The sequence below is a fragment of the Falco cherrug genome, chromosome 8 (genome assembly GCF_023634085.1).
Source record: "Falco cherrug isolate bFalChe1 chromosome 8, bFalChe1.pri, whole genome shotgun sequence".
Taxonomy (NCBI): domain Eukaryota; kingdom Metazoa; phylum Chordata; class Aves; order Falconiformes; family Falconidae; genus Falco; species Falco cherrug.
This window is the reverse complement of record NC_073704.1, coordinates 44817101-44831482: the sequence shown is the minus strand read 5'-3', so window position 1 is coordinate 44831482 and position 14382 is coordinate 44817101. Positions and strand designations below refer to the sequence as shown.

The 14382-nt window shown below is 56.7% G+C and overlaps 3 protein-coding genes across 8 annotated transcripts; 2 read left to right on the top strand and 1 right to left on the bottom strand.

The window, feature by feature from the left end:
• Positions 1-16: 16 nt before the first annotated feature.
• Positions 17-1490, top strand: NDUFA2 (NADH:ubiquinone oxidoreductase subunit A2). Of its 2 annotated transcripts, none has more exons than XM_055718882.1 (3): positions 17-174; positions 265-366; positions 1297-1490. In XM_055718882.1, exons 1-3 carry the CDS (start codon positions 68-70, stop codon positions 1343-1345), a joined length of 258 nt encoding a protein of 85 aa, XP_055574857.1. In that variant the 5' UTR covers positions 17-67; the 3' UTR covers positions 1346-1490. The 2 variants fall into 2 exon arrangements, with proteins under 2 accessions (XP_055574857.1, XP_055574856.1); XM_055718881.1 differs by having other exon boundaries at positions 265-371.
• TMCO6 (transmembrane and coiled-coil domains 6) lies at positions 1061-8702 on the bottom strand. Of its 3 annotated transcripts, none has more exons than XM_055718877.1 (12): positions 8573-8702; positions 7957-8081; positions 7600-7709; positions 7278-7461; positions 5931-6035; positions 5179-5264; positions 4499-4615; positions 3697-3808; positions 3438-3612; positions 3204-3298; positions 2438-2605; positions 1061-1998 (listed from the first exon to the last, which is right to left on the bottom strand). In XM_055718877.1, exons 1-12 carry the CDS (start codon positions 8655-8657, stop codon positions 1834-1836), a joined length of 1527 nt encoding a protein of 508 aa, XP_055574852.1. In that variant the 5' UTR covers positions 8658-8702; the 3' UTR covers positions 1061-1833. The 3 variants fall into 3 exon arrangements, with proteins under 3 accessions (XP_055574852.1, XP_055574854.1, XP_055574853.1); XM_055718879.1 differs by having other exon boundaries at positions 8577-8685; XM_055718878.1 differs by lacking the exon at positions 4499-4615.
• Positions 8703-9054: 352 nt separating this feature from the next.
• CD14 (CD14 molecule) lies at positions 9055-14134 on the top strand. 3 transcript variants are annotated; one of them, XM_027799133.2, is made up of 2 exons: positions 9055-10727; positions 11710-14134. In XM_027799133.2, the coding sequence occupies exon 2, from the start codon at positions 11720-11722 to the stop codon at positions 13061-13063; it is 1344 nt and encodes a 447-aa protein (XP_027654934.2). In that variant the 5' UTR covers positions 9055-10727; positions 11710-11719; the 3' UTR covers positions 13064-14134. The 3 variants fall into 3 exon arrangements, with proteins under 3 accessions (XP_027654934.2, XP_055574855.1, XP_027654933.2); XM_055718880.1 differs by having other exon boundaries at positions 9055-10776; XM_027799132.2 differs by having other exon boundaries at positions 9056-10653.
• Positions 14135-14382: the final 248 nt, after the last annotated feature.

Below are 14382 nucleotides of genomic sequence, written 5' to 3'. Positions count from 1 at the left end.
CAGCGGGCACCGCGATTGGCGGGCGCCACAGCCACGCCCCCATGTTGTTGTCAGGGTCAGAGAGAAGATGGCGGCGGCGGCGGCAGTGAGGGGCATCGGGGGCGGGCTGGGCCGCAGCCTGCGGGAGCTCCGCATCCACCTCTGCCAGAGCTCCGCGGGCAGCCGCGGCGTCAGGTGAGCCAGCGGCACCGGGAGTCAGGCATCGGCCCGCCCCCAGCCAGCCCCATCCCGGCGGGGATCTGCCGTTCCTTCCTCTCTCCGTAGGGAGTTCATCGAGCAGCACTACGTGGCGCTGAAGAAGGCGAACCCCGACTTCCCCATCCTGATCCGCGAGTGCTCCGGCGTCCAGCCCAAGCTCTGGGCCCGGTACGGTGAGTAGGGGGCCCGCCGGGCAGCAGCGGCAGGGGGCGAGCACCAGGCCTCGCGGCCCGCAGCGGGGAGGCAGGTGGGGACACGAGGGGGGACAGCGGCGGAGGCAGGCGGCTGCCCCGGGGGCAAGGTGGGGGCTGACTCCGGAGAGCATTACGGCTGCGTGACCCGGTGGGAGGCAAAAAAAGGGACCCGCCGTTCAGAAGGTGGCTTGCCAGCTTGTGGCTGTCATCTCCCACCCCTGGAGGATGCCCATACAGAAATACATTTCTGGTTTTAGCTTGTTTTTACGGCATCTTTAGCAAAATGCCAAAAAGGGAGTAGAAAAAGCTCCCCTGTAAAGGCCTTGTTTTCTTCCTAAAAGCCACCTGGCCTGGACAAAAAAAAATTCAGAAACTTTTTGTCAAAGAGATTAAATGACTCTTTAAGCACAAGTTTCCCAGTGCAAGCACACAGGCCAGTAGAGCAGTTGGTATAGTGCCTGTCTTCTATCTGTATGTTGCAGGGAAATACACCCCTGCGTAGGGGCTGCTGTAGGAATAGGCAGTTTTTCAGCATTATTTTACTGAAGTGTTGGTTAGCATCTTGATGTGAGCAGGCTGAAGGCCACCAGCTTGCTTTGGAATGTGGCCATGGCCTCTGTCCAGCTGCTGTGCAGCAGAAGTTAATAAAAAGAGGCAAGGAAACGTGGTAGGCTACATTGGTTTATTTCCAGTGGAAAGGCTGAGAATAAAGAGAAGGTGGAAACAGTAGCTTAGGCACAGGGAGGCTCACTGGGGAGCGGTGGATGCAAAAGGGTGGTGATGGGAGCCTGGGCTGTGGATGCCAGTGCCACCTGGGAAACCTGAAGTAGAGCTTTGAGTTGTCTTTGCACCAGAAAAAGACTGAGGCACCTGACCCTTCTCTTACCCTCTATCTTTCCTGCAGAGTTTGGCAAGGAGAAAAGTGTGCCGCTGAACAACCTTACTGTGGATGAAGTGGCCAAGGCCTTGGAGAACATTGTGAAAAGCAAGGTGTAAAGACAGTAAACACGCATGTGCCGAAGACTTGACTAATAATCTTTAATGTAAAATGTGTATCTTTAACTTATCAATTACATAAATGCAACGTGCTTACCCTGAGCTTCACATGTTGAGTATAAAGCCGAAAAGAAATGCTGGGGGGAACAGCCGATCCAGCAGCATTTATGCATCATCTTTTCGCACCAAGAGCCCGTCTGGCTGGGTTGCAGCTCAGCTCTGCCCCTGCGCCAAGTTCTGGGGAGGCACAGGGCAGCCTGCTGGTAGCTATGAGGTGGTGAAAAGGACTGAAACAGCTGTATCTTGGCCAAGGACCAGCATCCCCGTGCAGCTAGCGCTGGGGCGTAACTGGCAGTTAGACCCCTAATTAGCCCTTGGGAAAGCAGGGCACAGGGTGAACAATGTTTACTACTCCTTGGAGTGCAGGGAAAGGAGGTGGTGTGGCCTAGGAGAAGGCAGACAGTGTGGCATGGCAGGGACTGAAGGCAGAGGCTCCCAGGGGCTGCCCGATCATGTCCAGCAGCGCTCGTGCCCGCTCCTGAAGTTCTGGGGTGCTCTGGTGCTGCTCAAGGGCATGGTGTCCCCCTTGCCTGAGGAAGTCAGCAGCAGCCTGGGTGACAGGAGAGGGGTGAGAGCTGGCTGGCTGCCATCTGAGTAGCTGCTACAGCTTGTCGTGTACACCACTGTACAGCCCAGGGAATGAGGTTGAAGAAACTCCCCAGAGCACTATCAGACACTAAAGTCCCAAGCCAGGTCAATTTGAAGTACAACTGAACCAAAAGAATCCCTGCATAATAACCTCAAAAGGATACAAACAACCTGCCCAAAAAACACTCACTGTCAATGAAAAGGAGCTTCCCCAGAGACCTAAGAAGGGCTTCTACCCTCTGCATCACACAAGTGGCTCCCTACAGGCATGTGTCTGGTGCTGAGGGGGAGGGGACTAGCCTGCCAATGACTGAAGGCAGTATTATTTAAGCAATAATAGTAATCATCACCAGCTTTAAAATCTCATGCTTGATTCTGGGGCAGGCACTCCCCTCTCTTACCTCTGGCCAGTGCAGGAAGAGGAGGTGCAGCAGCTCAAGGCACTGCCCCACCACTTCAGGGTCGGGCAGTGTGAGGGTAGGCAGCAGCAGGGGCAGGGCAGGCTGCCAGTGCAGCTGCTGGCAGTAGGCTGGCCCCTTCTCTGCTATATTGCACAGAACTGTCAGGACCTGGATAGAGAAGCCATGAGAGGGGAATGAGCAATGAACACTTTGTTAGTGGGCCAATTCCTGACAGGCTTAGGAGAGCTCCACAGAACTCCCCACATCCTCCGTGGAAGTCCTGCCAGGCGCTTCCCCAAAGCTATGTGCCCACCAGCTGGCTGGATTTTGAGTGCTCTTTAAAAGCCACCTCCATCCCCACCCCAAGGTGCTGGTCATCCCTGTGCCAAGCAAACACAGCTGTACCATGCACCCCTTGTCAAAGCATCCCCCCAGGACCCCCTAAAACTTTGGGGTCTTCCCTAAAGTTGGCAGCAGCCTCCCCAGGCCTGCTCCAGGTGCCAGCAGGCCTGGTCTCAAGTTAACATCTACCTTGGGACCCCTCTTCTGCCAGGACAAGACTCTGTCAAGGGTAAATACAGACATAGCGACTTGAGGGGAGGTGGATGTTGACACTACCACAACACAAGACCTTCCACCAAGCTGTTGCTACTGCCCCAAGTCATCCTCCAGCTTTATCACTGGGGGGGGGGGGGGCGGCGGGGATTCGTGTTCCTGGTAAGTCCAGTGCTTCCCCCCAGCCCTGGGGCACGAGGTGAGATCTTACCAACACACTGGCCATCTGGGAGCAGGGCAGGAGCTGCAGCAGGGCTGGGAGCAAGTCCAGGGAAAGCAGAGCAGAGCAGAAGAAGGGCTTGTCCGCTAGGGTGGGCAGAGAAGGAATGTGTCAATAAAACCAGTTTCAGAGGTCTCTATAGACAAGACATCACAAGTCTGGCAGCCATCAAGGCAGGTCCCAGCAGTAGCTCTGCCTCTGCTGACAGCCCCACAGGACACTCACCCGTGAGGTTGTTCAGCAGCCACAGACACTCCTGTACGATGAACGGGTGCTGCTGGAGGAAGCACTGAAGGACGAGGAAGAGGGCGATGAGCAGGCGCTCGTCCTGGATCTGGACCTCATAGCCCGTCTCCTCTGCGAGCAGATTGCTGAGACACCGCAGCACTGGACAGACGAGCTGCAACGATGGGAAACAGCCCTCTAACCAGACCGCATCTCCACAGCAATGCGAAGAATGGCTAGCACCCTGCCCACATCTTACCAGCTCCAGGCCCTCAGGAGCATCTTGGGGGATTTCAGAAGCCAGGTCGAACAAGAGTGAGGTGAGGGCTGGCAAGGCCCCCAGCGACAGCAGCACCGCATTGGCTGCATGGCTGCAAAAGGAAGGGACAGCATGCTTGCTCTTGGCACTCAGAGAGGGAAAACTGCTGCAGCCCCCGCCAAACAATGGGGCCTGGAAATTCAGAGTGCTCTCCTGAACCACCACAGGGCTTGTTTCACGTTTAACTAGCAGCTTGCTTCTGAGCAGACAAGAAAGTTTAAAAGCCCATAGAAAACAGATCTGCTGGAATTATCTCTGCAGGTCTGGAAGTAACAGCCCTGGATCCTTCTTTGGTACCCACACGTTTCTTTCTGCTGGGGCTGCTGAAAGAGCACTGCACTGCAGCAGCCGCACCAAGGCAGGCAGATTGTTGACAGCAGCCAGCCCTGCCAGGTGTCACTGGGCCAACCCCAGAAGCATGAGGATTGAGGGAACTTGCCTTCAGCAGTGTGGGGGACAACTCCAGATATGGAGAGGCAACTGGGGGGGGTTCAGAGGACTAGGAACTCCCTCCTCAGGTTCATAACCTGTTACTACCCTGTAAAGGATCCCAGTGATGCTGCAAACAGCATGTGTGTGCTCAGATACAAGAGTGGGAATGCCCAGGATAGCAGGGAAATTGCTTGCCCAAGGGAAAGGGGCAACGGAGGCAATCCAGGTCCCCTCACTGGACCCTGAGCCTTTGTGCCTTTCTGTTTGGCTGCCCCAAGGGAACTCAAAATGAGGAGAAAAGTGTGTTTACCTACAAACGATGTAGTGGAGGCACCATGCAAACTCCACAGCCACTCCTACCCCAGCCTGGAGGCCAGAGCAAACCAGTCGAAGCATGTACTGGGGGAGAACAGAGTCCAGAACCAAGCTAGGGTCAGAACAGCAGAGTTAATGGAGGCACAGGCCAGAGCACAAGCAGGACAGACAAGTGACAGGGAGACACTAGCCCTGGTCACTGAGCAGGGAGCTGCTCTCCCCTGTTGTGGGGGCTGTGTGCTCCAAAAACGCACCTTGAAGAGACTATTAAAAGGCTACAGTCTCAGGCCCCACTAAGGCCTAGCACAAGCTCTGTCTGTGGCAGGGCCTGGGGACGCTCAGGCCACCTTGGCTGGGGTCACATTTTTGGCACTAGGGACTGTCAGGCTGATTTTTTCCTTCACAGGAGGAATACAGTCAGAATTTCCCTGTAAGCCTACCCTGCTCAGCACTGTCCTTTACTGAAATACCACAGCTGTCTGTTCAGATGAGGCTGAGGGAAAAGAGTAAAGTCCTGCACCCTGATCTGCAACAAAACCTCTGTAGCTCTGGTAGGATTCTGCTCTGAACTATTAGTATCACAGGGATGGGATAGGCGTTGTTGTCCCTGGCATGCAAATACCACGCCAGACCCCAGGGCCTATCCTGATGCAGGGTTAAGAGGCTTGGACTCACGGTATGATCTCTGTGGGGGCTTCCTTGGCTTGGAGGAGCTGCGAGAGGACGTAGCCCAAACCTTCCAACACAGCCTCGTGTGGGGACTGCAATCAAACAGAACAAAGCTAATCCCACATGACAGAGCCAGGGGACGCCAGGGTGCCAGCCGCTGTGCTGGTGAGAGGGGTGATACCTCTTTGTAAGACCCAACCAAGCAGCTGCGTGGCGCAGTCTCTCCATGCCTGGAGAAGAGGGGACACAGCAGCAGACTGGCAGTGATACAGCAACCCGTGGCCACACCAAAGCTGAGCTGTCCCCCCTCCCCACACTCACATGGGCTGCAGCTGTAGGGATCCAGGAGCCCAAACGCAGCAGCAGTGCAGCTTTGAGCATTCAGATCTGCAAACAACAGCTCTGCTCACTGCATTGGCCTCGTATGCTTGCTGGACCCAAGCTGGGCAGAGGGGAGAAGCCTGCAGCTCCCCATGTTACAGACCACTTAACAGCAAGCCGCAGTTACAGATGTGAGGGATTCAGGTGGAGGAGAGCACAAGGTGGTGACCTGAGCCCCAAAAATGGAGTGCAGGAGCATCCATGAGAGACCCTCACTCTCAAGGGAAGAGCACTCTGAAGAGGGTCTCTGCCTGTGGCCACAGCTGGAAGGAAGGCTGATAACTCAAGTGCTGTCAGCCAGTGTCTTAAAGGGCATAAGAAAAGGTGCCTTTCTGGGGCAGAGCAAGGGAAGAATATGGCTGAGCTATTTCACCCACCTGGATGCAGGATGTCAGCACTGGAATGATGCCCTGAGGCAGAATCTGCTTCCTCACAGCTTCACTTTCTACTACCAGGTTCCCCAGTGTGTACAAACACAGCTCCTGAAATACACCCGAGAGAGGAGGTCACCTCTTCCGCACTCCACAGCAGGACTCTGGCCAGCCTGGGCAGCCAGCAAGGCCTCTAGATCCTTGCACTCCAGGGACTGGGGCACACACTTCCCCTGAGCAGGGCATAAGCTGTTCTTCAGAGGGGCAAACATGGATGGATACTGCTGGACACTCCAGCTACCCCCATTCCAGCTGTATCAGCTTCAATTTACCCTTTTTCTATCTGGCTGAGGCTGGGATCTGATCCCTTCTGCTTTGGAGGTTTTTCAGTCTTCTAATTATTGCTACAACGCTTCCCTGAGACCTCTCTAATTCCACAGTATTCTGGAGACTCTCTTCGTGCTACATTAAAATGTGATCATCACCTTGGGATTACTCCCCATCTTGTTCCTGAGTTCTGATCCTGTCTGCTTCTCAAAGGTGCACAGCGTGCTGCACAAGTCGAGACACACAGGCGCTCCAGAGCTACTCCAACTGTTCGCTCATTTGCCCGGATCAAACTGCACAGCTTGGAGCCACAAGTGCTCTTCCTTCCAGCCTGGATGAAAGCCTGCCTGCTTGTTGCTTGTTGAAAGTAAGCTGACAAAGTACCTGTTCCCGCATCCCAGCTTGCAGCTGCTCATTTCTTTCACCTCTCCAAGATCTTTTAAAACACTTAAACTGACCTGCATCTAGTATTTCTGCTTTACTCACCACACAGACACCAAGGCACCCCCTTGTGCAGGCCCATCTGGTGCTGAGAGGCTGGACCACACATCTGATGATGGAGGACAACTGCCACAGCCTGCAATCCCCACTTCCCCAAAGAGAGCATGGAGCTGAAGAGGAAGCACCCATTACAAATGGGGCAAACCACTGCATCCTAGGCTGCGGCAGGAGGGTTTGCTCTGGCCCAGGCGAGCTTTGGCAGCATTTAAGAGCAACATGAAGCTACCTGGAAAGAGGTGCAAACACAATGGAGCCAAATTTCTCTTGGTGTCAGGACAGGGCACAGCGAAAGGGCTCTCTGTATTTGCAAAACCTGACAAGACAAAGCCTCACTGCATCTCACTGCCCTGGGTTAGCACTGGGGACAGTTCTGCTCCAAGGGGAAGGTTGGACTAGAGACTTCCAGAGGGCCCCTTCCCACCAGCACTCCTATGCAAGCCATGTTAGCCTAAGACTAGCCAAAAGAGATCAACACCCAACTACTACAGAAGTATAAGCCCCGGCAAATGCAAGCATGGATCTTACTGTGAACTCAACACTGTGTCCAGAGAGGTAGGTAAGGAGATAGGAGGTCACTGGCAGACATGCCTCAGCCACATCAGGGTCACTGGAGTGGGACAGCTCATGGAGACAGCGGGCTGCCTCCATCTGCATGTCAGCCAGGCTGCTGGTGAAGAGCCCGATGAGTGTCCGGATGCTGCCATCCAGCCTGGTGGAATCCAAAGGGCACTGTCACCTCCTGCCTCCCCACCCCTGGCCACACACCCGCTCACCCACATGACTGGGCCACAGGGCCACTCTGGACATGCACTTGATAACAGCCATGCAGTGCCAGACTTGGGCTGACCTGACAAACTTCTGCTGAGTCTCCTTGTTCTGCAGAGCCCAGCGGAGGCGGCTGAGCGATTTTTTCCTGTCCTCTGAGCCCCTCTGCACGTCTCTGAGCAGCTCAAGAACCTATCCGAAAATTAAAAGATGAGTGAACATAAAGCCACGTTACAATTTCATCTCGTTAATCCTGGAGGCAAAGAAACCCAGGGTGCAAAGATGGTCACAAAGAACCTTATTGCTTCTCACCATGCCTGGCAGCAACTCAGAAAACATTCCCAAACCCACCTCCACCCAGGCTCCTCCGCATGCCCCAGAGGCTGGGGAAGACTCCAGGGACCTCCATCAGCATGGAGAACAACATCCCACTCTTCACCTCATCCACTGAGAGAGGGTCCGGCACAACCACCGCTCCATCCTGTCCACCCTCCTCTGCTGCAACGTCCTCCCGCAGAAGCCGCTTGCTGACCAGCTGCTCCTGCCGCCGGGCTTTCCTGAGAGCTGCGATTGAATCGGTCCCCATCACCGCCTGCCTGGGTCAAAAAGCTTTTCCACCCCACCACAGAGCCCTGACAGGGGAACTGCCAGACCCCCAGTGAGCCAGCGAGGGCGGCAGCGGCCGCAGGGCTGCGGGTCGGGCACGCAGGGAGCCACGGCCGGGCCAGCCGGCGGGGCGGGGGCCGGGGGGGCCGGGGCGGCCCCGCGGGCGGGGGTCAAGCCTGGTTCTGCATAGGCGAGACCCCGGAGACCCCAACGCACAGGGAGGCGGCCGAGGACACGGGGCAGCCAGGGCGGGATCCCCAGCCGGGCTGCAAACAAAGGGGCCGTAACGGGGCTCCCCGAGCGCGCCGGGAGCCCGCAGGTGCCGGGGCCCGTTCGGGCCCCGCTGTGGGGCGGACGTGGCCGCCATGGGGGCTCCCACCTGGGGCCCCGCCACCCATGAACCCGCCCGGCCCCGAGACCTGGGCCCAGGGCCCGGGCCCGCCGCGGACCTGCCTCTCGCTCCCGCCGCCGGGCCCGCAGCTCCTCCGCACCGCGGCCGCTCGGCCCGGCCCCGCGCCGCCGCCGGCCCCACATGGCGGCGGCAGGAGGAGGAGGAGGCCGGGGAGAGGCGGGGCGGGCGGAGGCCGGGCCCGGGGCGGGGCGGCGGGCAGGGCCGGATCGCGGGGGCGGTGAGCAGCCCCCGGCAGCGAGGCCCGGGGCGTGCTGTGCCCCAGAGGGCCCGGCCGGCGTATCCGCCCGGGGAGCCTCGGGGCCGGTCCCCCCTGCTCGCAGCACAGGAGGAGCGGGACCAGCCCTCGGTGGGGCAGGGGCAGTGCCGGGCACCCCACGCCGCGCTGCCGCCGCAGCTGCAGGGGAGCGCGGCCGGGGCAGGCCGAGCTGCCGGCTGGGTGGCCGGAGCACACGGTGACACCCGCCGCGGGCACCGGCCCTGGCGCAGCGACACAAACCGGGCAGGGGACGAACCCAGAGCCAGCGGGCTGGCCTGCTTGTCTGTGGAAGCCGAAAAAGGCCAGAGACTCCCAGAAACGTCAAGACAACAGGTCTCGGTATCCTGGGATCTTCCATGGTGGCGATGAGAACAAGAAAGTCATCACCCGAAAGATCATTCCAAAACCACGTGGCTTTGAAGTGGGGTGCGGCTGGCTGAAGAGCTTGCTTCTCCACAGAAAGGCATTTTGGGGAACTTACTGGTGGTGGCCAGGAATGAACAATCAAAAGGCACCAGGCCCAGACAGGGCCACCGGCCTCATCAAAAGGAGTGGTGAGGAGAACTCGGAAAGCTGATTCCTCCACTGTACACACAGCAGCAGTTTTGTGTAACCCGAGGATGGAGGCGATGAATCACGGAATTGCTGAAACCCTCTGCACAAGGAATTGCTTAAGGAAAGGCAGCAAAGCAGTGCAGCATGCCACCTGAGACACCAGGAACAAGAAAATGAGCTGTAGTAGATGTAACGACCAGAAGGAGACCTTCCCTTCACCCAGCCTGGCAGCAGCGTGCCAGGGTGCGGGGGACAGGCAGCTCCAGCCCCAGCTGTTGTCACACTGATAGTGTCTCTCTGTGATGCTGCATTAACATCCACAAACTGGGAGTTGCATCTTCTAGCCATACAGTTACATTGCTTTTCTGAAACCCTCCCTGAAATTCAACACAGGCAGAGAAATCCCCAGGGAAGAAAAAAATCCCTGACAGATCTTTCCAAATGCCTGGTACTTTCCACTTGCTGACAAGGAGTGTTACTATTTTGGTGTAGGCACAGCCACCACCTGCCAAAGGAGCACAGGGCAAGTGATGTGAGTTCCTTGGCCAGGCAAACTAGCCAGCTTGCCAAGGAAGCTGACCTTGGGTGAAAAAGTGCCTTTTGCAGCTTTGAGCTTAGCACACACTGGATGGGAATTTGTCCTGTCCCCATCCTAAATGGGACACAGGCATCTTGGGGTGGTCTGGATACCAGTATGACAGTCTTGTACCCCTCTGCATTACTTCCTGCAGGGTGCTCAGCACGCAGTCAGCTCTGAGGCACAACAAACCCGGAGCATCTGGAAGCAAAGGTGTGTTTAGGCTGGTCCTGAGGGTGCATTTAGGGCCCTGTCTTACACTGTCTTACCTCATCCTTCCTAGGAAAGCGAGCAGCATTGCTACTTAGACCAAAATCCTTCCCAGCCTGCAGCCACAGGCAGCCGCAAGAGCCCTTGCTGCAGAGAAGCGAAGCAGAAGTGACTTGGGTGGTTGCTGCGTGGCATGCTGCTTCCTGTGGCACAGCCAGCCCCGTGCTGCTCGGGAAGTCACGCAGTGGGAGCAAGGCAGTGCCTGGGAGCCTGCCTCCAGGTCCCCACTAGCCCCGACCCCGTCGATCTAATAAGCAGAAGCAGGACGGGCTGCAGAAGCTCCAACGGCAGCTGTAAGACACCTGCAGGCACCGAGGTCTCCCCCAGCTGGAGGCAGGGGAGGATCAGGCGCAGGAGAGAGTTGAGCACTTGCATAGCCTTTGGCACCTAAGCCCTGGATTTGGCAGCAGCTAGAGGAAGCAGCTTTGGGGCGAGGAAACGTTTTGGTGTGAGCTGGCTGGTGAGTCACTGGACAAACGCACCCCTGCTTTGTGCTGCCACCCCCGGGAGAGGGACTTTCTGCAAGTGCTGGAGGTGAGCTTCTCCCTGGGAGCGTGGTGCAGCCCCGTGACGGTACAGAGAGGTAGGGAGACCTCTGTCCCCACAGGTTTCTGAGGTGAGGCCAGAAAGAGCTGTGGCTGATCAGGGCTACTGCTGGCAACAGACCTGCTCGAAGCAGGAGGCTGGGCTGTAGACCCCCAAAGACTCCTCACCGCTGCCCTGCCTGGGTGCTCGGGCAGAGTTGAGTCAGCACGTTCTTAGAAGCCTTTAATTTTTGCTTGCTGCTTTTTTGCAATCTGGTGATAGACTCTCCCATCAGCTGGACAGCAAAGCAGTACTTGGTGCTGACAGGAATGCTTACAGACCCTCAGAAATTATTTTCTACTGTCCCTTTGGAGGCTGGTAATGAATCATGTCACTGGCTGAGAAAAAGGAAAATATGAAGTCCTCTGTTGCCATTTCCTGTCCCAGATTACAGAGCAAGCTGCACAGAGAATCAGAGCTGTGGCTCTCACATCCTGTGGTCAGACGGATATATCAGGCTTACTGTCTGCAACTCAACATTTCTAGTTTCTCCTCATCTGTGGGATTTCCTGGTTGCTTAGGAGTGGGAGTCTGCAGCAAGGCAGCACCGGCAGGAAAGCGCAGAGCCCAGCGGCTGCTGCCTCAGGAGGAGCCACCCTGCCTTGCTGAAACCCTGCTTTTGGGGTGGGGAAACACCAGTGCCACCGGCTCTGTGCCGAGGAGCAGTGACAGGTGTAGCTCTGGGGTGTTTCACTGCTGATTTGGACTTTGTCCTGAGTCAGGGCTGAGTAGCCAGGCAGGTGCCGATGGTGTGCGTTGAACCCACACAAAGGGCAGCTGGACAGGAGGCATGAGGGCAGCACTGTGTCCCTGAGGGGTGGCTCTCCAGGGCTGAACCTGCCCAAACCAGCCCTCCAGCTGGCTAGATCTGAACGGTCCACTCAGCTTCCACAACAGTTCTGCCTTTCACCGTTGCTCTCCTCCTTTTTAGGTTGTTCACCATGAATGTGGCTGTTCTCCCTGTCCTGTGGCTGTGGCTGTTGGAGGCAGAAGGCAGGTGCTTCTTCAATCGCACTCAGGAGCACTGTGTGTGCTACAGCCTGTCCCAGGAAAGCCTAAGCAGCATCATCCGGTGCCTCCCAGCCTCTGTCGTGGAGTTTTACGGGGGAGAGCTGAAGACATATGTAGACTTCCCCATCAGAAACCTGGACCCCTCCGCCATTGACATGCTGGGCTCCCTTGTCATCAGGAAAATAATTGTTGGTGATCTCCTGGTGCCTGAGGTACTCCTTGCCCAAGTCCTGAGGTTCTTCTCCTACACCCAGGTGCAAGAACTGGTGTTTGAGAACTGCATTTTCGATGGGAGAGGCAACTGGGATAAAATGGATGGCCAGAACTTGCCCATATTGTCCCTGCACTTCCACAACGTGACATCTGCCCCACTGACAGGCCGTGAGCAGGACTTCTCTAGTCTGAGCAGCTGGCTGGAGACCCTACAGGAGCTGGCTGTCACTGGGTCCCATGTCACCAGCCTGCCCTGTGGCATCGGAAGGGTGTTCAGAGCTCTGCGGTACCTGAACATGGCACAAAACAGCCTTGGGGATGAGAGCTTGATGCCCGCCTTCTGTAAAGGGGCTTTCCCTCAGCTCCAGGTACTGAGTCTGCAACGCAATAACCTAACGTCCTACCATGGTGTGTGCAGAAGCATTCAACTGCTGCATGAGCTCCAGCATCTAGATCTCAGCCAGAACCAGCTCATGGCAGACCTGTCTGCCTCTTGTCAGTGGCCAGTGTCCCTCCAAATTTTTAACTTGTCCAACACTGGCTTGGATGAAGTCCTCACACCTCTGCCTCCCAGTCTAGAAGTGTTGGACATGAGCTGCAACCACCTCCATGCTGTAGACATCTCCCTCAGCTCCCTGAAGAAGCTATTCCTGAGCCAAAACATGCTGCAGGCTGCCCCCTCCATCAGGAATTGTCCCATGTTGGACACCCTCCACCTAGACAATAACTCGATTAGAGAGCTGCCGTGGGATGAGGTGAAGCTCTTGGGACAGCTGCGGGATGTGGCTGTGGCTAACAATCCCTACAACTGCTCATGCTCCGGGGCCGGGGGGCTCCAGGCACTGGTGAGCATGGGGCACCTTGGGCAGGGCTGGCCCCAGGACTACACGTGTCACTCCCCACCTCACTACCAGGGCAGGCTGGTGAAGGACGTGCAGGTCTCGGTGCTGCAGTGTAACAGTGCTGCAGTGATTGCCCCTGTATGCATTGCCCTTGCCCTGTTTGGTGTGGCTGGGGTCATCTGCTTGCTCAGATCCAGGCCCAGGCTCATCCGGCCCTGATGCAGAGTGTGAAGGGGACATGTGACCATTCCCACCAGGGCTTCCCCACAGGGGCTCAGCTCCAGGGGCTGCAAGGCCAGGAGTTCCATGGGAAGTCTCACAAGACCCCTCAAGTGCTGGTGGGGAGCTCTCTCAGACCCCTCAGCCCAGACTCCCCTGTGGTGCAGGACTGTCTCCCAGCATTATCCCACGGTGGATGTGGCTTTGCCCATCCAAGTTTTGGGGAAACCCCCAAGCAAAGCCCCTTGCCATACTCTGTCCCATGACTGCACCCTCCCAGAGGGTTTTTCCTTATGGCCATCCATGACTCCTCAAGCCTGAACACGCACCTATTGCCCCTGTGAATCATCTGCCCTGGACAGGAGGAGTTCAGCTCTATCATATTTGCACCACTGCAGGCAGCACTCAGATGCCCCAGGCCTGACTGGGGTCTGGTGGTCCCCATCCAGAGCACCCCGCAGCCTTGTATCCCTGTGCCCCCAAGCCCAGACACCCTTGCAGCCTCCACAGCCTCTCTGCTGACCCTCCACCTATCCTCACCTGGGGCCATGGGTGGGGAGGATGTCTGGTTTGCAAGGGTGTTTGCCTAACAGCTATTCAGCATAAGAGAACACCCACAAAAGACAGGAACAAGAATAAATGAAACACCCCCGTACACAAATGCTAATGAGCGGGAGGTAACAGAGGCAGCAACCAAGACCTGAGCTCTCAAGGCACTGGCGGATGAACTCCCCAAGTGTGACCTTGAAGAGGTTTAGCTAGAAACTTCTTAAGTGATAAGAAGAAAAGGTTTTTTTGCATTTCAGGTGATTCAGGAAATGTCTCATAGGAAAGAGAGCATTGATTATGTGATGCTGAGGGAGATCGGGGGCATGCAAACCTTACTGGGGAATGCTTACAGGAAGGATCAAAGGGAGGATCACAGTGGGTGGGTGGGGAAGGAACAAGCATGGGAAAACAGGGATGGGGGAGAAGGGGGCTGGTCATAGGTAGGCAATGCTTGCCTGGCCAAGCCCTGCACTTTGTCCCCATGGTCTGTCTTGCCTTCTCATTAAAATCTATTCCTGGGTATTTTCTGTGTCAGCTCACTCTCTGTTCTGTTTGTGCACGTGTACCTGTCACCCGAGAGCAAACACCGGCTGGGCTAGCTGGTGGATGAGAAACCAGAGTGTGGAAAGACCCAAGGCTGGAGCTGGAGAGTGGCTAAACAGGGCCCAGGGTCCAGCTGTGGGTCTGTGATGGCATTGGGGTCTGCCATGCGTTCGAGGGCACACGTGTGTGCACCTGCCTTTGGGCCAAGGCTGGGGCTGTGGGGCTGT